Raw genomic sequence first — 23,624 nt, 5'->3', positions numbered from 1 at the left:
ATCCAACAGACAGAATTGGCTTTAAAATCTCACTGAAAAGTGACTACTAGAAATATCACATCACTGCACTGAATTTTTTTCCTAGATTCCAATAAAACAAAGAGTGGATACGAAAAATGAAGAGACTATCTTCTCCTGCCTCTGCTTCCAGCCGTATTTCTATTGTGACATATTTTAAACTATATATTTTAATATTTTTACCAATAAAGGCAAGAAGTCTAGCCTAATAAATAAAATTGGATATTCTCCTATTTGCCAGATTCTCTAGAGCAAAAGCAAGACGGGCCAGCAAGATGGTTCTTAGGACCTAAGCTAAAACCAAATGCAGGTTTTATGCATTTTCGTGATTGCTAAGGGTCATAGTGCATCACATGTCTTTTCACTGCAGGTCCATGAAAGAACTGCTACAGTGGACGTCTCTGGAGAGTAAAAAGTTAACTTCTCTCCTTCCACTGATTCATTCATTTAATAAACAGTATAAGATACTACGTGAGCTAAGTTCTGTGGGGGGCATTTAATAAATGACATAAGAAATTCAAAGGTATTCCAGAAACCACTTAGTTTCAAAGCCTTCATTTTATAGCTGCAGAACTAAGATGGCAGAACTGCTAGTGTCGCGATTACTCTTTATCTCATCACCCAGTTTTATTTTCTTCATAGCACCTACCACTATCTAAACTTAGACGCATTTACATAGGTATGTGTGTATTTTCTGCCTCTTCTTACTAAAATATTAGCACCCTGAAAGTAGGCATCTTTACTTTTCATTCACTGCCCGACTTTCAATTCTTAGAAAAGTGTCTAGCACACATTAGGTACTCAGTTGATATTTGTTAAATGAATAAATAAGAAAACTATAGAAAAATGAGAAAAACATACTGAAATATCACACTGAGACTTGTGAGAGCCTAGAACCAGTGTGACCTTTACTCCAGAAAAACATCATATTTGAGTTGTGTGAAGTAGTGGAACCCAGCTACCAAGGAAAAGGTGAGTTGGTAAGATGTAAACATTTCTTTGAACAGAAGATGATAAATTAACTTATTCAGGCATAGCAGATAGAAAAGCAAACAACTGTCACAAAAATTCACAGATATTCATTTCCTCCCAAATCAATGTCTGGGGACATCTTCAAGTAATACCATGTATTAGAATACTAACTAAAAACTCTTCATTCAAGCTAGCATTGATTTGTTACATACCTTTCTTATTAAGAAAACTAATACTGAAACCTCAGAGATGTTAAAAAAAATTTAGCGGCATGCATCTTAAGTTACCACTAAAGAACGACTTTTATAAAACCTCTACCTGAAGAGTTAGTGAATATGTATGAATACTAACTCTGATTTTAATAAAAAGAGTTCCTTTATTTACTTCAGGTTATTCTGTGGCAAACACACTAGTAATGAGGGTTAAATCTAAGCTCTACTGGCAAAAGTTGGTCTGGAACAATGGAAAACCAATATCATTAACCATCTTTCTCTGCCTTTCCTCTTCATCTTCAGAAACCAGTTTTTTTTGTTTGTTTTTTTGGTTTTTTTTAACATCTTTATTGGAGTATAATTGCTTTACAGTGCTGTGTTAGTTTCTGCTGTGTAACAAAGTGAATCAGCTATATGCATACATATTTTCCCACATCCCTTCCCTCTTGCGTCTCCCTCCCACCCTCCTTATCCCACCGTTCTAGGTGGTCGCAAAGCACCAAGCTGATCTCCCTGTGCCATGCAGCTGCTTCCCACTAGCTAGCTATTTTACATTTGGTAGTGTATATATGTCCATGCCACTCTCTCACTTCGTCCCAGCTTACCCTTACCCCTCCCCGTGTCCTCAAGTCCATTCTCTACATCTGAGTCTTTATTCCCGTCCTGCCCCTAGGTTCTCCATAACTTTTTTTTTTTTTTTTAAGATTCCATATATATGTGTTAGCATACGGTATTTGTTTTTCTCTTTCTGACTTACTTCACTCTGTATGACACACTCTAGGTCCATACAGCTCACTATAAATAACTCAATTTCGCAGAAACCAGTTTATTACAAGCAAAATTAAGTGAGGCTATTAAACAAAGAAACACAGGAGGCAAGATCTTTAGTGTCACATGTTTCTAAAATATTTCTTTACTCTGATGATGTCCATTCATTTATTCAACAAATATTTACTTACCACCTATCGTAACATCCCAAGCTCCATGCTAGGGATCAGATGAAAGAAGTTATCAGAAATATTTACATTTGGAGAGATAAAAACTGAAAAAGATCTCTTGGACTTCCAGTAAATGTGAAATATTACAAATTTTTTCAAAAAGATGTTTCAACTTACATTTTGTTCCTCTGGTTCTAATTTAGGGATTTTGTGTGACTTGCGCTCTTCAGATCTAGATGAATCATGCTTGTTGCTTTTTTTCCTCTTTTCTTTTCTGCTTTCATGCTTTGACTTTGTGTGCTCACTTGCCTGTACTTCATTTAAAAGGTCTCCACAAAGGGAAGACTCAAACAATTCCCTGCCATTCTGGATAGTTTTGGTTATTTTTAGTTTAATTTCAGGTGAGCCAGTCTTCTTTGGAATCACAGTCTGTGGTACTGAAGGAGGAGGTGGTGGCTGTGGAGGAGAAGGTTTTTCCAGAATTTCATGTGGTCTTGTGTTTGGAATTTCTGAATGGTAATAGTCAGTGGGGCTAAAGTTTCTAACTGCACCAAAGCCATTGGCCGACCCATTGGGATACTGATTATAGGACTGGTATTTGGTTTGAGTTTCGTACATGCTGATTGATGATGGGTAGCCATTCGTGAGTGGAGGAAGATCTTCTGTTGTAGGTGGGTACTGAAAGCCTTGCTGCAAGGTAGCTTCGTATGGTGTCTGGCCACCATCTTCAACAATGTCACTGTTGTTATCAAAGGCATCCTCCTGACGGATGTTGGCGGAGTCAATGAGTTGAGGTGGTTGCTGAATTGTGTTTCCCATGATCCCTTGCATGAAAGAGAAAGAGAAATCCATTGTTCTGCTCCAGCATCCTTAACTTTCCCTTTCTCTCATCGGGCCTAAAGTTTTAAAAGAGAGATTAAAAGGTGTTAGTTAACATCCTCAAAGACTAGAGGCTAATCAACTGCAAAAGGATTAAAGTAAAATATTCTGAATCCAATTTTCATATCCAGATCTGCACAAACTAAATTTTTAAAACAGGTAGCCAATATAATTCTGACACAGAGCAAATACTTTTTATCTTAAATGCTTATCTGTTTGAAACTCAATTACTTTCACAATAACTTGAGTAACAAAATTTTATCCTCTTTGCCATCCTGCAAAACAGTTTTGACATTCCTTTCTGTTTCCCAAATTAGAGACTATAAGTCTCAGTTAAAACTGTAAATTGCAAAATAAGCAGTGTCTTGACACATACAAATTAGGTTCCATGTGCGCTTTCCTTAAATCATTCATATTTTATCCAGTGGTTCTGTTATTACAAAAATAATAAAATCTTACTGCAAATATTTTAAATACAAAAATTAAAAGGCCAAATCCTCTCCCACTCCACCATTCCCATTCTCCTAAGTCATGGATAACCACTGTAAATACTTTAGTGGGTACTCTTCCAAATATTTCTCTACATATTTACACACAAAATATTTAAAAAAGAGTTTATTCTGTGACTTGCTTGTTCAACTTAAAGTATGTTCTAGATATCTTTCTACATCAGCATGTACAGATCACTCTCATACATACTTCACTCTTTCAGTGGTTGCACAGTAAACAACTGTGTAATCTACCCTAACATGTTTAACCATTTGCGTACTGACAATCGTTGAGTTGCTCACAACTGTTTGGTATTATAAACAGGTTGACAGGAAACTTTCTTGAAACTGTACCTTTATGCATATATGTATTCTTCCAGGACAGATCTGAATTTTGATAGATACTGCAAAACTGTTTCATAGGCTGTACTATATCAATTTATACTCATACCAGTAGTGTAAGGGGATGCCTGATTTCCTATACTCTTGCCAGTATCTAGTTGTTTTTAATCAGTGGTATGTATAGCAGAATCAACTTTACTTTTACAAAAGGCACATGTCAAGATCTATATACTGATGACTCTGATTCAGTAAATCTGGGGTGAGGCCTAGAGCATGAATATTTTAAGGCCACATTCCAGCTCATACTGATGCACACTCCTGGTTGGGTCACTGCATTATACTCTCACAATTACTGTGCCTTCTCTAGAAGGTGTCTGAAAATGCCCACATTGTGTAACAATGTTATAATACGGATAAGCATCTGTTAGGAAATGCTCTAAGACCACTCTGCTTTGTCATAAGGTTTGACAGTCTCACATCTTGAGACAGAGGATTAATGGACTGCCCAGATATTATTTTGAAAATCCTATAAACATTTCTTCTAAAAAGCCCTAAGGCTGAGAGGATCTCACTACTGTATCAAGTCTGATAAACTGACTGTAGCTGCCAGAATACTGGGAAGAGGACTCTGAAGCTACAGTCTAGTTCAATCCCATGACCAACTAATAACGTCCACCATCTTGGTTCTAGTAGGGTTTACCATAACGATAAAGCAAGTAACCCAGAACAGCAAAGGGAAGAAGGAAACAAAAGCTGACAACACTTTCCAAGGTGTATCCAATTAAACAGCTGTTGTTTATTCTGCTGTTAGCAAATGGAAAGAATTTTAGAAGTTCTAAAATTGCAAACAATGAATATGCGAGCATATAGGAAATCAAACTGCCCGTACTGCTCTACAGTGGAGTGAGGGATGGGGGCATGGGGTGTGAGAGAACACTCCAGCTTTTTTAGCATCTACTCTGGGCCAAGCACTTTATATGTATCTCATTTAATCCTCAAAACAACTCTACAAGGTGGGTATCTGACTCCTGCCTCCTAGGTAAAGAAAGTGAGTTTCAGAGGGGTTAGGTGTCTTGCTTAAACCCCTATGCCCAGGGGGCCAAATTAGGATTTGAATGTAAGTATCTCTGACTCTAAAGCCCAAGATTTTTGCCACTATGCCACTTCCATTTTCTTCAGCTGTAGGTTCTGAGAGGATTTGTTTCTTTCGTTCATGTGCTTTTATTCCTTGGTCACTGCCAAAATAACGACTAACTATTCTATAATAACCACCGCTGACACTTAAAGAGCGCTTAGAGTGTGCCAGGAGCTGTTAAGCGCTCTAAATACAGTACCACATTTAATGCTCCCAACAACCTTCAGCTAGACATTAATGTCAGTTCCCATTATGGATGGGGAAACAGAGGCAAGAGAGGTTATGACTTGCTCAAATGCACAAGGCTAGTCATTCGAGCCATGCAGTCTGGTTTCAGAGTCTGTGATCCTAACCAGCATACTGTACTGATAATGCTGACAAAGGTTAGAAATCATTTCTTTATATATATATATAGCTTAAGAGTTGAAACATTACCCTACTCTGACCCTTGGCAAAAATGTATATAGCTCACAGACACTAGAAGGGTATGTTCTAAAATTCCGTGAACAGGGACTTCCCTGGTGGCGCAGTAGTTAAGAATCCACCTGCCAATGTAGGGGACATGGGTTCGAGCCCTGGTCTGGGAAGATTCCACGTGCCGCGGAGCAACTAAGCCCGTGCACCACAACTACTGAGCTTGTGCTCTAGAGCCCACGAGCCACAACTACTGAGCCCGTGTGCCACAACTACTGAAGCCTGTGCACCTAGAGCCCGTGCTCCACAGCAAAAGAAGCCACCGCAGTGAGAAGCCCACGCACCGCAATGAAGAGTAGCCCCCGCTCGCCGCATCTAGAGAAAGCCTGCGTGCAGCAACAAAGACCCAACGCAGCCAAAATGTAAATTAATTAATTAATTTTAAAAACTAAAGGAATACTTAATTAAATCATTATCCTGTGGTAAAAGTCAGATGTGAAAAAGCAAATAAAAATAGAAAAAAAATTAAATAAATAAAATTCCATAAACACACATGGGGCAAGTACACAGGTAGAATTCAAAAGCTCTCCAAACTTCCAACTTGAAGGCAAGTTAAATACCAACATTTGACAAGATGCAACCTGTGTTTTTGGTTCTCATAATTGTTGTACACAAGATCAGCTTCCAGATAGTCTCCCAAATCATAGTCTACAGAGGTTTTCAGGCACATGTATTCAGAGACTAAGATTTCTGATGCTTGTGATTTAGTTCCAAACACAAACTTCTAAGAAGTTTGGTATTTTCCCCCTTCTCTTCTCTTCTCTAGCTCTATAACCAAATATTTTATTTTAGTTTGAACTAAGAACAGAAATAACATTACCCTATTACAATTATAGTATAAGAGTTTACAATTACAGTGTTTTCATATACATTTTTTTTTAATTAATTTATTTGGTTGTACCGGGTCTTAGTAGAGGCTCGCCTGCTCCTTAGTTGTGGCGTGCTAACTCTTAGTTGCGGCATGCATGTGGGATCTAGTTCCCTGACCAGGGATCAAACCCAGGCCCCCTGCTTTGGGAGCTCCGAGTCTTAACCACTGCGCCACCAGGGAAGTCCCCTCATAAACATTCTTATTTAATCCACAAAACAAGCCTGTAAAGCTGACAGGGGAGGTGTTAGCTTCATTTTTCAGATAACTACATTCAATACTTGCTGAATTTCCCACGACTACAAAGCTAATTAGTGATTAAGCCTGAAAAAGAAGCAAGCTCTTAGCTTCTAAACCTGTGCTCTCTTCCACAATATCTCACTGCCAGAGAATATCCAACCACCCACAGACAACATACTATAACCTTAAGAGTCATACGTTCAAAGCTGAACAGACTGTCCTTCCTTAACTCAGCTTTCCTTTCAGACTACCCCAGATTGGCCGTTGCTTTCACTATTTTTCTAGCTTCCCAAGCTAGCAGCCTCAGGTTCACAGGTGACTGATTCTTCCCTGTCTGTGAGACCGTAAAACTAGTCATTGGACAAGTCTAGTCTCTTCCTTTGAATTGATTTGTTCTTTGATCTCTACATCCATGTCAGGCCAGGCCCTCGTCAGCACCTTATCCTGGACCTACAACGACTGATTTTCTAGATATTTCTCACCTCTAACTACTTCTTCGTTAGTTTCATCTAAAACCAAACTGCAGAGTCTACTCTCATATTAAGACACTCTGAACTCCATACCACACCAAGTCCCTTCCATGCCTTTCAAAATTTTCCATAATCCGACTTTCTCCTACCAATCCAAATTGCATGTGCATGAATGAACTTTTCTGAGCATCCACTGAGCCAAATATCTATAAACTGAGGCCTAATATGTTACACGTTGTTTAATCCTATGAAGCAAAGTATCATTCCCATTTTACAGATGAGAAGGAATGGAGCTCAAAAAGATCGAGTGATTTGCCCTTAGTCACGCAGCCAACAGTAGTTGAGTAAAATGGTGAAACTCAGATCTTCTAACTCCAATACAGAACTCTTTACATGGCAGCTGCCTCATAATATGCAAACTACCCAAACTTCCCATTTTAATCCAATATGCTCCATACCCATAATCCAAATGCCTGTTTGACAGCTTCTCTCATATCTCACAAGCCTCTTAAAATACCTAATAATGAACTCTTAGTTTTTATTTTACTTAAGTGTGTCCTTCCCCCAGTCCCTCCTATGAGAAGGAGATGAAACCTCCACCTATCAGTTGTCAAAGCCAGAAGCCTGGGGATCATGACACACCCCTTCCCCTCACTCCTACTCTTGCCTAATCTGTCAGTGAACTCCCGGAGTCTTACCTCCCACGTGCACGTCTCACACTTGTCTGCCTCATTCCACGTCTCCAGCTCCTCACCCTGGCCCCTGCACCTCCCCTTGGCTCCTGCACAGCTGCCTCCGCAGTCTCCAGGCTGCTTCTCCTGCCTCTCAGAGCCTACTTCCCCAGAGGACAGCCCCGCTGCCTTTGAAAAGCTAACCCGATCACGTGGCGACTCCTCAGCTTACAGCAGGGAAAATGAGCGACGACGTGGATGACTCTCACAAAAGTCATTCTGAATGAAAGACCCCAGACACCGCGAGTCCACTTACATAGTGCACAGGGTGATTTCATTTACACAAGGTTCAGAAACAGGACGAAGTTAAAACTAAATCCACGGAGACAGCTGTCAGAATAGGAGTTGCTTTTTTTGGACGGCATGCTGTAAACACTGGAGGGGGGCCATAAGGGAGGTTTTTAAGCTGCTAGTTATATTTAATTTATTGCTCTAGACAGCAACTACATGATTTGCTAAAATAAGCAAAAACAAACAACAAAGCCTTCAATGCCTTCCCAGTGCACTCAAATACAATCCAGACTACGTATCATCCCAGCAAGTCCCTGCATGGTCAGGCCTCAGTTTACATTTCCAAAGTTATCTACTAACACTCTCCACTGGAAGCATTACACTCCAGGGGCTTCTTTTTCAATTTCTCAAATGTGCCAACTTCATTTCTGCAATCGGGATTCTCATATGTGCTGCTCCAGCTTAAAAACCTCTCAGAGAGGACTTCTGAGGTCCTCTGCTCATTCTCTTCAGTAAGCCTATTTTTCATCCTTTACAGGACTCACCACAATATGTATTATTCAGGTATGCGTTCGCCTTCTTATGGTCTGTCTCCCTCATTCCACTGCATGCTCTGTAAGTGCAGGGACCATGGATGTCTTATTCAATGCTGGACACTCAATACTGTTCAATTAACAGATGAATAAAAGAGTCCCTGACCTCAAAGGGCTTAAAACTAGTACACCTCCACTGACCTGCAGGATTTCTGGGGATATCAGCCTATAATGTAACTTTACTCAACCACTAATCCCTTGTTTGGTAAAAATGTATTATGCTCATTGTAAAAAACAAACAAGCAAACAAATAAAACATTGACACCCATAGTTACATGGTCAACTGATCTTCCACAAAGGTGCCAAGGTAATTCAAGGGGAAAGGATGGTATTTTCAACAGACGGAGCCGGGAAAAAATGACTGGATACCTGTATGGAAAAAGCGAACCTCGCCATTCCTTTACACTATACACAAAAAATAACTAAAATTAGTTCATAAACCTGGTACTAAAGTCAAACCATAAAACTTCTAGAATAAAACGTGGGAGAAAATATACCACTGTGTTAGGCAGAAGATTTCTTAAACAGGACACAAATACCATGAACTATGAAAGAAAAAGACTGATAAAATGGACTTCAAAATGAAAAACTCCTGCTCTTCAAAAGTCACAGTTAAGAAAACAAAAAGGTGTGAAACTAACACAACATTGTAAATCAAGTATACTTCAACAGAAAATTTAAAAATAAAAAAATTTAAATGGCAAAAAAAAAAAAAAGGTGAAGTATAGGCAGAGAGAAAATATTTGCAAAATACATATCTAACAAAGAATACCCTTATACTCTTACATCCTAGGAAATGGGGAGAGACCCACTAAGGGTTTTTGCGTAAAAATAAGACAAGTGAAACGACAGTTTAAATATTCATCGCTCCACGGGTTACTTACTAATTGCAAACAGAAATATGTACAGGAGAGAGCTGTGGCGGGCAGCATTTCAGACAAGTGAGGAGATACGGCGTCACCAGAAGCCAGCCGGACAGGCCTCCTGTGCCCTGTGGTGTGATTCATGAACACATCATCATCTCCGAAGCTCTCTTCCCAGCACTTACACTGAATCTCAAAATGAGGAAACAGTCAGACAAATCCAAAACGTGGGACCTTCTCTCAGAAAACTGGCCTCAGCTCTTCAAAAAGTTAATGTTACAAACAAAAGGTGGAAAGACTATTCTATATTTTAAAAGACAAGATTTAACAACCAATGCAATAATGGGTGAACTTTGATGAAATCCTGGATTTAAACATACACACTAATGTAAAAATAATGTTTTGGAGAAAATGAGAATTTACAACGTGAACTAGCTACTAAACAATGGAGCTACTAATTTTCAAAGGTGTAACAGTGTTCTGTTTATGTAAGAAAATGTCCCTGTTCTTAGGAGAGCTATGCTGAAACATTTAAGTGTCATGTGATCCACAACTTTCAAATGGTTTAAGATTTTAAAAGTACATATACCTAGAGTAAAACAAAGGAGGCAAAATGTTAACAATTCACTAATCCAGGTGTTGACTATAATATTCTTTTAACTTTCCTAAAGGCATGAAAATTTTTAAAGTAAAATGTTGGGGAAAAATAAAAATAAATAATTTAGCTAAGGGGTTGGAAGAAGTATTGAAAAGAAAAAGTAACTGCTTCTTAAGGTGGAAAAGCGTACATTAAATCTTGACACCATATTCTGACCAACTCAGCTAAATGGTCCACTGTATCATATTTTCTAGAAAGTCTAAGCATGAATAGAGCCACACTTTTTCATATTATACCTCCAAAGAGTACAATAATGCAATCAAGAAAGTAGTTTTGATAATGAAAAAAGAAGATATTTTAGGACTATAACTAAATTCCTTTACATCGTGATTTTTATACATACTGCAGTCTGGCGGCCAGCCTTCAAACAGCAGACACACCAACTGACATTACAGATTTCGGAGGTGCTCCAGTGAGTACTATGGTTGAGAGAATCAGACTGCTAGGTTCAAAACCCAGAGCCAAGGCTCATTAGCTATGTGACTTTGGGCAACTTAATCTCCCTAAATCTCAGTTTTCTTACCCAGAAACTGTGGATACTTTAATCGTCTACAGTGTTTCTGTAAGAAATAAGAGTTAATCCATGAGCAGTACTTCGGACAGTGCCCCGAGTATAGTTAGAGCCCAGTATCTATTGGCTATTATTACTGTTATCATTCAGTAAAATGCTGGGCACACAGAACTTGTGAAAAACCTGATCTCTGACCTGAAGGCATTTACCATCTCTTTAGTATATTAGACAAGATAGGATTTTATGGGCAAGACTCATATGTAAACACATTAAACAGAAGGTGACTAAGAATTACATTGTGTGCCATCAGAATTAGAAGACATTTGAGGACAATGCTCACTGGGGAAGGAGGCATTTAGGCCACGAAAGACAGGCAGGATAGGAAGTTGGGTGTTTTTCACCCTCACTTTTTTTTTTTTTTTTGGCCGTGCCACACGGCTTGCAGGATCTTAGTTCTCCAACTAGGGATCGAACCCGGGCCCCCTTACAGTGGAAGCTCTGAGTGCTAACCACTGGACAGCGAGGGAAGTCCTCACCCACACATTCTAAAACTCCTCCACAGAGGCCACCAAAAACTCTCATACCTTTGTCATTAATAAATCCCTGATAAAGATGTATGTTTTAAACTTTTTATATTACTCAAGTAGTAATAATAATGACTAAGGACTTACTATGTGTCAATGCTACTCTAAATGCTTCACATTTGTTATATTATTTCACTCCTTATAACACCTCTTCGAGGAAATACTATTGCTTCCCCCATTTCACAAGTGAAAAATGAAGGCCAGCATGATTAAGTGACTTGCCCACAGTCAGACATCCTGTAAATGGAGGATTCACACACAGCCCCTCTGTCCCACAGCACTGGCTCTTGGCCAGTAAACTCATTTCTCACCATCCCTAAGTATGTTGAGTAAACAGCAACCCAAACATTCACTTTACATCACACACTTCCCATCCCGCTGCCCAGAGCTAACAATTTGGTGGGAGAGTTAGCGAACTAGTGTTCCGCCCATTCTAATATGTACTTCCAAGTAAATGAAACCATCACAATTTAGGACAAATTCTTCCTCTGACCAATGTTTCCACGTTGGTTTTTGTTTCGTTTTGTTTTGAGATGAAAGAAATCAGTGAATGAAAAAAAAGAAAAGAAAGAAATCAATAAATGAATACTTTTTTCTTAATTTTGTTGAAGCCGTTCACAGACATTTTTTTTTTTTTTTTAAATTTTATTTATTTATTTATTTATGGCTGTGTTGGGTCTTCGTTTCTGTGCGAGGGCTTTTCTCTCTAGTTGCGGCAAGTGGGGGCCACTCTTCATCGCGGTGCGCGGGCCTCTCTTGTCGCGGAGCACAGGCTCCAGACACGCAGGCTCAGTAATTGTGGCTCACGGGCCTAGTTGCTCCGTGGCATGTGGGATCTTCCCAGACCAGGGCTCGAACCCGTGTCCCCTGCATTGGCAGGCAGATTCTCAACCACTGCGCCACCAGGGAAGCCCCACAGACATTTTTAAAGGAAAAAAGTTGAAAGTTATCAACTAAAGCTTTAGGTCATTCATTCATTCACCAACTTATTCATGAGGGGAGTGATAACAGAAAAGTTTACTTAAGTCAATCTTAGATACAGAGTTAAAAGAAAAAGGAAGCATGTTATGTTTCAGATGAACAGCTTGAGGCTATAAACATCAATTAAGTATTCATGATGTGTAAAATGTTTAGTCTAAGTCACTATAACAAATTCTTAAAATGAACAATGCCCTTTGGTAGACTGTACATATTGCTAGGTTCCACTTTATAGAATTACATGCTGTGCTGTATATACTTATTTTCCTATGTTTAACACCAGTTTCTTCTCAATAAGAAAAAACTTTATATTTCATTATGGATCAAAATCCCTCATATTGATATCATTCAGGCTTTTTGGAATCAGAAGTAGTTCTAAAGGTGTCATATAAATTACCTATTTCTGTCTTCAGACCCAACTGCCCCTTCAATACATTCCTAGGTTAATTTGTAAATCTAACCGCATCACTTTCCTGATTAAAACCCTTCAATGATTCCTAGAAAAAGTCAAAGCACTTCAGCCAACAGAGCACACAGGCCCTCTAAGCAAGGTCTCTATCCATATCTCCAACCTTAAGTCACTTTTGTACACTAGTAATGTCAGGTTACTGAGAATTACCATACACACATGATTTCGTACCACTGTGCCTTTACTAATGTTATATCCTATGCCTAATACGCCCTTTTACTTTTTTTTTTGGCTTGACTTTTAGTCATCTTTTGAGCTCAGAAAGTCATTTCCAAGGAGTAGTCACTTAAGTTCTAGGCTAGTCTGAGTAACTTTCCTCTGTGTTCATAAGATAAAACCTCTTAGAATTAATCATGAAACAATCTGTTTATGTGATTTTCTTAAGAGCAGGAAGTAATTTTATTCATCCATCTGCTCCTAGAACCCAAAGCAAAGGCTCAGAGGAGGGGCTTAATGAACCTTTTAAACTGAACTGTGTAAACTTAAGGGAGTTATCACATATACATGAAATGCTTTAAAGACTTGTTGAGGATCTTGCTGTGAAGAATGCAAGATAATATAAACGCAACTATGGTCTCCACAGGAATATCCTTGGCAAAATTTGACTGATAACCAGTTACCTAGCCACTACTGAGATTCTCCTTAGTTCTGGGCTACACTTCCCTGCAAGGCTTAAAGCCCCCAGAGACTGGCATGAAGTCAAATGAATTTCCAGGGAGAGTCTATTAACCCAACAAAAGACCAAAAGATATCAAAAACTCCTTTATAAGCATATCTATTTAAAACCCTAGTGTTATTAATACTGTAGATCTGAAATTCAGAATGTGGAAGCTCTCAAAATACAATTTTCACAGTCATAGTTAATTGAACTGGCATGAACATGAATCCTCATTTTCCAAATGTATTCCAGTAATTATAATCAATCCTACTAAAATACAAAGCGAATTTGATATATCAACATTAGAAGTTTTACAGCTAAAGAAATATAGTGGACTATAACGTGATTCCCACAGCACAGAGGAAGAGGGTGGTCTTCCTTTACCCCAGGATAAACAAGGGATCCAGATGTTTCTTTATGTGAACTGTGCAAGAAATATTTCTCAAGGTTTATGATAAATCCACAGTCTGTGTGTGTTTCTATAGTAACAGGAATGGAGTGCATGCAGACAGTCTTCAGTAGTGAACCAGCTATGCTGGTTCTTGAAAACCTGGCATTTTTACTGTTTGGCAATTTCTGCGGCAAAACATTATAAAAATGATACATGATGTTCAAAAATTACAGTCATTTTGTTTTAAAGCAAAGAATTGAAATTAAACTTAAGCATATACTCTTTGAGGTGTAACAAGAGAAAGCTATCAAATATAGTCATATACTGATTTATAACTGAATAATCACTAATGTTTGAAAACCAGATCCTGCATTTGACATCAATTCGATACATACACACATACTCCTCCAGAAAACTTCAACTACAACTCGCCCTTAATGACAGAATATGAGGATTTTTGGATGACAGCATCAAGGGAGATTTTCATTTTACTATTTTTTCCCCAAATCTACACCAAGAAGAAAATGTTAAGGGGAGTTAATTTTTTTTTTTAAATATGGTCCATTATTTTCAGTACTTAGGTTTGCAAGGGTGAAACCAGAGCCTCTATAAAGTAAAAACTTGAAAAAACATGCATAATCTATATAGAAAGAATGCTAAAATCCCCTAATGCCAGGGTTTTAAAAGAGACTCCATTCTTCTTGGTTGTGTGTTCTATTCATATTTTAAAATCTAATTATATGATCAGAGTGATCCTTTGACTATAGCCATAAATTCTGTATTACCCGTTTTGTCTTTCATAATTTAAAAATTGTTTGTTAGTAATGTAATAACAAAGGTGTATTGTTAAAAAAAACAGGTATGTTATTTTGTTATAATTATCTATTTTAAATCTGTAAATCATTCACCCTTTTTGGAAATAAGAGATAAATATTTTTTTTTTTTAATTTATTTATTTATTATTTATGGGTGTGTTGGGTCTTCTTTTCTGTGCGAGGGCTTTCTCTAGTTGCGGCAAGTGGGGGCCACTCTTCATCGCGGTGCGCGGGCCTCTCACTATCACGGCCTCTCTTGTTGCGGAGCACAGGCTCCAGACGCGCAGGCTTAGTAATTGTGGCTCACGGGCCTAGTTGCTCCGCGGCATATGGGATCTTCCCAGACCGGGGCACGAACCTGTGTCCCCTGCATTGGCAGGCAGATTCTCAACCACTGCGCCACCAGGGAAGCCCCCAAGAGATAAATATTTTTAAAGAGCCCAAACACACACCTTTAAAAATCAGCAAACGCAAACTGCTACTAAGTATCAACAAGATGCATATTACTCTAAAAATTAATATTCTTCTTTCAGAAGCCTTTCTACATTTTAACTTCACCACACACACAAAAAATCGGGGGTGGGGTTATGGAAAAAAGAAAATCAACCACTTGGTTCTAAGAACTTGACCATGCCTCTATAACATCAGAAAGGAAATGAACAACAATATTCACCTTTTACTAAAAGTAGCTAGAATTGATAGCATCTTATCTGGCTCTGTTATAGACAAAAAGCAATAACTGAATTTGGTACAGTGACTACACAACTCAACATCAATCTTTCAAACAAAACGTATCCTGCTTGAAAATTCTTTTTTTTTTAAATAAATGTATTTATTTATTTTTGGCTGCGTTGGGTCCTCACTGCTGTGCGCGGGCTTTCTCTAGTTGTGGCGAGCGGGGGGGCTACTCTTTGTTGCGGTGCGCGGGCTTCTCATTGCTGTGGCTTTTCTTGTTGTGGAGCACAGGCTCTTGGCACGCGGGCTTCAGTAGTTGTGGCTCGCGGGATCTAGAGCGCAGGCTCAGTAGTTGTGGCGCACGGGCTTAGTTGCTCTGCGGCATGTGGGATCTTCCCGGACCAGGGCTCGAACCCGTGTCCCCTGCATTGGCAGGCGGATTCTTAACCACTGCGCCACCAGGGAAGCCCTTTTGAATCATTTAAAGAGGTTTACTGCCACTCTGGTTGAGGCTACCTCTTTGAAAGTTTAATGGAAAAAAAAAAAAAAAAAAAAAAAAGTGCGGGGAATTCCCTGGCCATCCAGTGGTTAGGACTCCTCGCTTCCACTGCCAGGGGCCTGGGTTTGATCCCTGGTCAGGAACTAAGATCCCGCAAGCTGCAGGTGGGCCCCCACCCCCACCCCCTGCTCCCCGCCAAAAAAAGTTTAATGCTATTATTTAGGGAAAAACATTTTATTTTCTGAACTACATTTCAGCAATTACACTAATAAAACATCAATTCTCCAAATGATACAAAAGGCTCGCAGTACTGTAGTATGTTAAATAAATGTTCTATATTAGTAAACCTTATACGGGTATCTTGACTTAAAGGTACTTTCCGAGGTAGCCTTTTAAAAAGAACTCTAAGCTGCTGACTAATTTCTGGATTAAAGTGGAAAATATGCTTGCTTTAAAAAATAAAACAGTTCGAGAGAGAATATATTCTCTTTATATCGTCATGTGATTTTACTCATTTATCCACCAAGATACAAAGGGAATCATGTCATTTTTATACAACTACTGACAACATGCACCCAAATCAAAGTAGTTTTACTCCATCTATATCTAATAAACTCAAGATGTATCAACAGAAGATACCTTTCTAGAATAGGATTTGTTACATGACATTTATTCATTAAACAACTAAGCAAGGGCATAAGACTGGCCACTCTCTTCAATAAATGAAGAAATAAAATATGAATATGATGCTTAAATAAAAACAAAACAGAAATACTGGTGAGGTTTTCTCTTCTTGCTCCCTACTCAGGTACAGTATTTTTGTCCTACTTTCTTTTTTTTTTTTTTTAACATCTTTATTGGAGTATAATTGCTTTACAATGGTGTGTTAGTTTCTGCTTTATAACAAAGTGAATCAGTTATACATATACATATGTCCCCATATCTCTTCCCTCTTGCATCTCCCTCCCTCCCACCCTCCCTATCCCACCCCTCTAGGTGGTCACAAACCACCGAGCTGATCTCCCTGTGCTACGCGGCTGCTTCCCACTAGCTATCAATTTTACATTTGGTAGTGTATATATGTCCATACCACTCTCTCACTTTGTCCCAGCTTACCCTTCCCCCTCCCTGTGTCCTCAAGTCCATTCTCTAGTAGGTCTGCATCTTTATTCCTGTCTTGCCCCTAGATTCTTCATGACCTTTTTTTTTTTTTTAGATTCCATATATATGTGTTAGCATACAGTATTTGTTTTTCTCTTTCTGACTTACTTCATTCTGTATGACAGTCTCTAGGCCCATCCACCTCACTACAAATAACTCAGTTTCATTCCTTTTTATGGCTGAGTAATATTCCATTGTATATATGTGCCACATCTTCTTTATCCATTCATCTGTCGATGGACACTTCGGTTGCTTCCATGTCCTGGCTATTGTAAATAGAGCTGCAATGAACATTTTGGTACATGACTCTTTTTGAATTATGGTTTTCTCAGGGTATATGCCCAGTAGTGGGATTGCTGGGTCATATGGTAGTTCTATTTTTAGTTTTTTAAGGAACGTCCATACTGTTCTCCATAGTGGCTGTTGTCCTACTTTCTTAGAGACACAGTAGTATTCCTACAGAATGCCCTGTAATCTATTAATTTTACTCAATCTAAATAAGAATGCTGTCACAAAAAGCTACATATTGTATTATTCCATGTATATGAAATGTCCAGAACAGGCAAATCCATAGAGACAGAAAGCAGAGCAGTGGTTGCCAGGGGCTGCAAGGACGAAGGAGTGGAAGCTAACTGCTAGTGGGAATGGGATCTCTTTTTGGGTGATGAAAACGTTCTGGAATTAGTGTGGCTGGTTGCACAACCTTGTGAATATAATAAAAACCGCAGAACTGTACCCTTTAAAAAGGTGAACTGTATCTCAAAAAAAAAAAAAAAAAAAAAAAAAAGGAATGTCTAGAAGAAATCAAGAAAGTATCTGCCTATGTTTCTCAACAATAAAGTCTACAATACCTATACAAAGATTTACTGGTTTCAACACACATGTAAACTGTACTTAAAATAAAAAGCTCTACACTTATTAAGCTACAGCAATTAAAAGGTGAGGTACTGGCAAAGAGACAAACAATGAAACAGACTAAGATCCGAGACACAGACCCAAGTCAATACGGGAATTTGGCATGTAACAGAAGAATCACTGCAGATGAGTGAACAAAGGACAGAATATTTAAAGAATGGTACTGGGACAGCTGTTTATCCATATAGAAAAAAATTAGATCCTCACCATGTAATATACCAGCTCCAGGTGGATTAAAGACCAGATATAAAAAGTAAGACTTAAAAAATTTTTAAGGAAAAACAAAAACATAAAACGGAAGTAGATCATTATGAACTCAAGGTGGGGAAGGATTTCTTAAACAATACATAAACAGTACAAAACACACTGATGAATAAAATCAACAATATTTTTTTAAAAAACTGTACACCAAAAGATCACACAAACAAGTGAAAGGGCAATTCTCCAGACTGCAATGCATTAAAACAAAGCTGGGTTCTACCCTCCAACCTTCTGCCAACTTTCCTCAGTTCTTGCTATGTTCATTGGCTGTGCCTTATCATGTCTCATCTGAATTAGAGTAACAACTTCAAACTGTTCTTCCTGCTTTCAAAGTTGTCCACCTCCAATCTACCCTCTCTAGCATTGACAGTTCTTCAAAAGAAAACAACCGTTTCCCCCAACCCCGCCACCCCCAAATTTAATAACATCCCATGGCTCTCCATGCCTTAGGATAAACTCCTCAAAGCAAAAGGTCTCTGTTGATTTGGCCCCTGCCTACCTGTCCAGCCTCCCCTCCTCCTGCTTCTGCTTTCCCACTTTGCCTTCCACCATTCTATCATTTCCTCTCTCATCAACCACTTAGCTTTTGTACAGATGTGTTAAAATACTCCAAGAAGCTTTCCCAGACCACCCCTCACCCACCCTCTGAAGCCCCTGATAGCATCCTACCTATACTCTACCATAGCACTAACATATCACAGAGGACCATCCTGACCTAAATGAAGGGTGTGTGTGTGTGTAAGCGAACATGATCTCAAAACATCTGTGTAAGAAATAAGAATAAAATACTTGATTACATCCATTCTGGATACCAGCAGCTGTCTGTTAATTGCCCTCTGTAGGCTGAGACAATGTTGGGCGGAGGTTCATGCCAGCTCCTCCTTCCTTCCCATTCTGCTGCTACTACAATGGGAAGGAGACCAAACGTTACAGCCAGGTTGTCCCCACCCCAACCTATACAGGCTCCTCTAATAAAGCACATATTTATTGAGCACCTACTACCTGCCAGACATCGCACTAAGCACTAAAGTTGCAGAGATGAAAATTCAGACGTGGTTCCTGGAATTATACAGTTGCATTATTACCGGAGAGAGAAAAGCAATAAAGGGAACGTGCTGGAGATGAGGCTCAGTAATACGCATTTATTCATTTCATTATCGAGTGCCTGTATTATGTTTGGTCCTAAGTACTAGAGATAAAAGATGAGCAAGACAGAGTCCCTGCGGACAGAAGGGACAAGTGCCCTGGATGACAGAGGAAAACATCCAAGGTTGAGGAGCTGGGGGATGTGGGAAAGAGAGAGGATGCAGGGGACCTGAGACATTTCCAAGTATAGGAAACAAAAAGTCCTAACCTGTGGAAGGGAGGGGAACTCCTTTACAAAGACCTATATTAACCATCACCTAAAATGGTTAAGAACTTCCTTGGCTTCTTAGTTTCACATCTTCTAAATGATCTAGATTATATATTTCTTGATATGTTGCAAAACCAAATTACAAGAATTTGATGAAAGCACACTACATAATTCAGGGATATAAAAACAACTTACATGCCAGAGAATATGGCAAGACTGGAAGTTTACGATGAGGACATGGGACTGCTTCATCTCTGAAACCCGGCCGACTACAGTGGCTAGCACGTCATCAATAAACAGACTGATCACAAACAGAAAGGAGTACTGCAGTAAGGAGCCACAGGATTAGATTAACAATGTGAGTATTTTACTATGAGCTCATAATTGTTAAGTAACTAGTATTACTGAAATACCACAGGTGTTTGTTAGCAGCATGCATTTAGAACTGACCGTACAGATTTACTTTTTCCCTCCTGAAAAGATCATGAATAAAGCTGGAAAGTAGCTGCACAAAACCAAACAAGCAGCAGGTAATCAGGTCACTAAGAGGAAACAGAACAAAATGAAATTTCCCCCTATTATTTTTAAACTTTTTCAAAAGTTTAGTATGTAACCTTACTATATTTTATCAAGTAACCTTTTCATCAGAATTAGAGTAGAAGATATTTTATTAAGTGCTGGAAATTCAGAGTATAAACACATCACAAAAAAAGAGTCACTGGCTGACAAGAAATGTATTTACATAACCATATTTAATTCGAAGCTCACTACCATGAATCTAATAATTCTACAGGCATACATAAACTATTAACATAGGGACTTCCCTAGTGGTTCAGTGGTTAAGACTCCGCCTTCCAATGCAGGGGGCATGGGTTCGATCCCTGGTCAGAGAATTAAGGTCCCACATGCTGCAGGGTGTGGCCAAAAAAAAAAAAAACAACACATTTAAACTATTAACATATTAGGGTTCATATTTTCCAAAACAGTAGTTATATTATGAAATGAAGCTTTGTCTTTTGCTCAGTGTATAAAAACTGCAATCACTACTAATGGGATTAAGAGAAACTGTCACAACATTATCACTGTTGAGCATAACACATGATAAGAAGAATATAAAACTCTAATGAGTTTCTAATAAAATGACTTCCCTTTTTTGAATCATTTATAGCCTAATACAAAACCTGTACTAAACACAAAATCAGTTTATATTAGAATGCCAACCTGTATTTGAGGCAACTTTGAGTAACTTCAGCGTTCAGAGAATTGCCAAATGTGTTCAGATTTCTGAAGTTCATATTTATCTTTAATTTCCAAAGCAAAGGGTAGCGTGTCTTCTTTGATCATGGAAAAACCAACCAACCAACAAAACAAAACTACTTCACTTCTAGCGAAGGTACTGGGTACTTTTATGTTTTGCTCACTGCTGTAACCCTAATCCCCCAGTACCATAAGGGAATGAAAAAGGCTGTTAAATGAATATAGGAATGGCAGAAAAGACAAGTGGAAATTAGAACTGCTATGTTACTGAATGTTCATTTCCATCCAAGTAATGAAGACAGAAGAAAATGTGTTTTGGCTATCAAACTACAGTCAAAAGTACAGCCCCAAATCACAGCATTAGTCTATGTTGTAACAGGACTTCAACTCCATAATCTAAAATTACGCAGATAATTTTAGTGTGGACCTCATCAAATCTCTGTGTTATACTAATCTCTAAAATTACTAACATTTCCCAAGAGCCAGATATGAGTTACCAAATCAAATTTGGTTTTTAGTATCTGGACTTTACATAACCCACTGATCAAGAAGTGATCCAAAACTCAAATATATGACTGAGAATCAGACTAAGAAGGCAACACACTTATCAATGAGTTCGCACTCTGAAACAACGTTTTTCAACCCTGGCACTACTAGCACTTGTTGAGGAGGGCTGTCATGAGCATTCAAGATGTTTAGCAGCATCCTGGCCTCTACGCACTAGATGCCAGTAGTACCACCTGCCAGTAATAATAAAAGATGTCTCTAGACATTGCCAAATGTCCCCTGGAGGGCAAAATCGCCCTAGGGTTGAGAACTACTGCCCTAAAAGGATGGTCACCAAAATGGAAATGCTTACTATAGTCTGTTCTCTTTTGCTTTGCCTTTTGCTTCTCTGTAGATTCTATAATGAACATATAAAAATGTTAATATGTCTCTTCAAAAGGAAAAATACAACTCATTAATTATAAATCAAGAAAATGCTCATATTTATTCGGCTTCTATTCTATTTTTCAATGACTAATACACACAGATGTTTTCCTGAATATGCCATATTTCTGAGTATTCAAAAGGTTAAACAAAAAAACCTGCAACAACTCAGAATAGATCCAGATTTTAATCTGTATAAGAATCTCTCTAAAATTTCAAACAAAAAATACTTTAAACATGCTTCAAGTAAAATAATATGATTTACTGAGGACTGACAATGTGATGTTCCAAGTGCTTTACAAGTATTATCTCATTTAATCTTCAGAAAACTCCTGCAGGATGGATACTAGTATCTCCATTTTACAGATGAGGAAACTGAAAGACAGACAGGTTAGGTGGCCGGTCCAAGGTCACACATAAAGTAAGGGGTAGAGCCAGGAGTCAAATCCAGGCAGTCTTGCTTCATGACCTGCACCCTTTACCACATGCTACACTGTCACTGACCACTGAACCACTTTTCTGTCATGTCTGTATTAATTCAGAAAGGCAACCATTACTGCTTCAAAAAACATCCCTACTATTAACAAAGCCAGCATCTTCAACCTGTATAGAGGCTGTGATAGACAGAATAATGACCCCCCACCAAATACCCACATCCTAATCCCTAGAACCCGTGAACATGTTACCTGATGTGGCAAAAGGGACTTTGCAGATGTGATTAAGTCAAGGATCTTACAATGGAGAGATTATCCTGGATTATCCAGGTGGGCCCAGTATAATCACTAGGATACTTACAAGAGAAAAAGGGATGGAGAAGAGTCAGAGAGAGAGATCTGAAGATGCTCTGCACTGGCTTTGAATATAAGAGAAAGGGGACCGTAAGCCAGGGAACGCAGGCACCTACAGAAGGTGGAAAAGACAGGGAACAGATTCTCCTCGAGAACCTCCAGAAGGAATGCAGCCCTGCTCATACTTAGATCTTAGCCCAGAGAGACCCATGTTGGCCTTATAACATCCAGAACTATAAGATAATAAATTTGTATTGTTTTAAATTTTGCTGTGTTTAAGCCATTAAGTTTGACATCATTTGTTAGAGAGGCAAAAGGAAACTAATACAGAGTCTTCTCTGACAGCATTTCTAAACACTCCCTTGTTTTCATTAGTTCTAGTAACATCCCTATAGAACCTAGGACAGGAAAGAGAATTCCCTTAGATTCCTTAACCTAAGATGTGGGGAACGTGAAACAGAAAGAGCACTTTTAAAGGTCTTACCCCATGACAACATGAATAGTCCTATCTAGGGCTACAAATATGCTAATGTGGCCTACAACATGTCCCTGGACAGCCAGGAAAGCCATCAGCCTGCAATTGCTCAGAGGACGCTGCTGTCACCTTTTACGCTGCAGAAGAGAAGGACGCGATTTCTTCCTGTTTTGTTGGCAGTCACTCCTGCTTTCTGTGCTCTGGAGTTAACTTTCATTCTAGTTGGAGATGTGATACAAACAGTGATGTGGCAGCAAAGCCACCACCATGCATGACACAATAACGTCATGGGTCCTTTTGTCACTCAAATACTTACTGTATCTTTCCATTTCTGACAGCTAAAATCTCTGGGCCACACTGGATTCTGTGGCTGATTTTCACAAAAATACATGGTGCGTGTGGAGAAAACTCGCAGTAGTAAAGACAGCACTATGGTTAAGAACCATTTTTTTAAAGTCTGTTAATTTAAACATATAATAGCCACAGTTAATAAAGAAAAGCCCCTTGCAGCCATCCCAAAGAACGCTACTGAGCCAACAATTTTTATAATGAATAACCTCTAACTGGAAGTTTATTTTGTAAAGGTGAATAATGTATAAGTTCCCTAAATAAAAAGACTGATTCATATCTCAAAACATTAACTATTTAAGACTATGTATAGGAATAGATGAGTAAAAATAAAACCCTTTCCACACTTATCATGTTGGCATTTAAAGATGAGAAATTAAATGACCTAATTTACTGCATGAGAACATTTGATCTCTGACTACTCACAGATAACTCAAACCACT

At 38.7% G+C, this 23,624-nt stretch overlaps 1 protein-coding gene across 6 annotated transcripts in view; it reads right to left on the bottom strand.

Moving 5' to 3' along the window:
• NSD3 (nuclear receptor binding SET domain protein 3) overlaps positions 1–23,624 on the bottom strand; it is a 104,411-nt gene that overhangs the window by 66,614 nt on the left and 14,173 nt on the right. For 4 of the 6 annotated variants that reach the window (XM_036838673.1, XM_036838675.1, XM_036838676.1 and 1 more), the window contains exon 2: positions 2,318–3,036. In XM_036838673.1, the coding sequence (XP_036694568.1) occupies positions 2,318–2,992 (675 nt within the window). In that variant the 5' untranslated portion in view covers positions 2,993–3,036. Of the gene's footprint in view, positions 1–2,317; positions 3,037–18,826; positions 18,919–23,624 lie in introns of those variants that run through there. The other 2 variants (XM_036838674.1, XM_036838677.1) reach the window with 2 other exon arrangements.

The sequence above is a fragment of the Balaenoptera musculus genome, chromosome 21 (assembly GCF_009873245.2).
Source record: "Balaenoptera musculus isolate JJ_BM4_2016_0621 chromosome 21, mBalMus1.pri.v3, whole genome shotgun sequence".
Lineage (NCBI taxonomy): Eukaryota > Metazoa > Chordata > Mammalia > Artiodactyla > Balaenopteridae > Balaenoptera > Balaenoptera musculus.
Note: the sequence above shows the minus strand (reverse complement) of the source record. Positions and strands in the feature narration are given on the sequence as shown.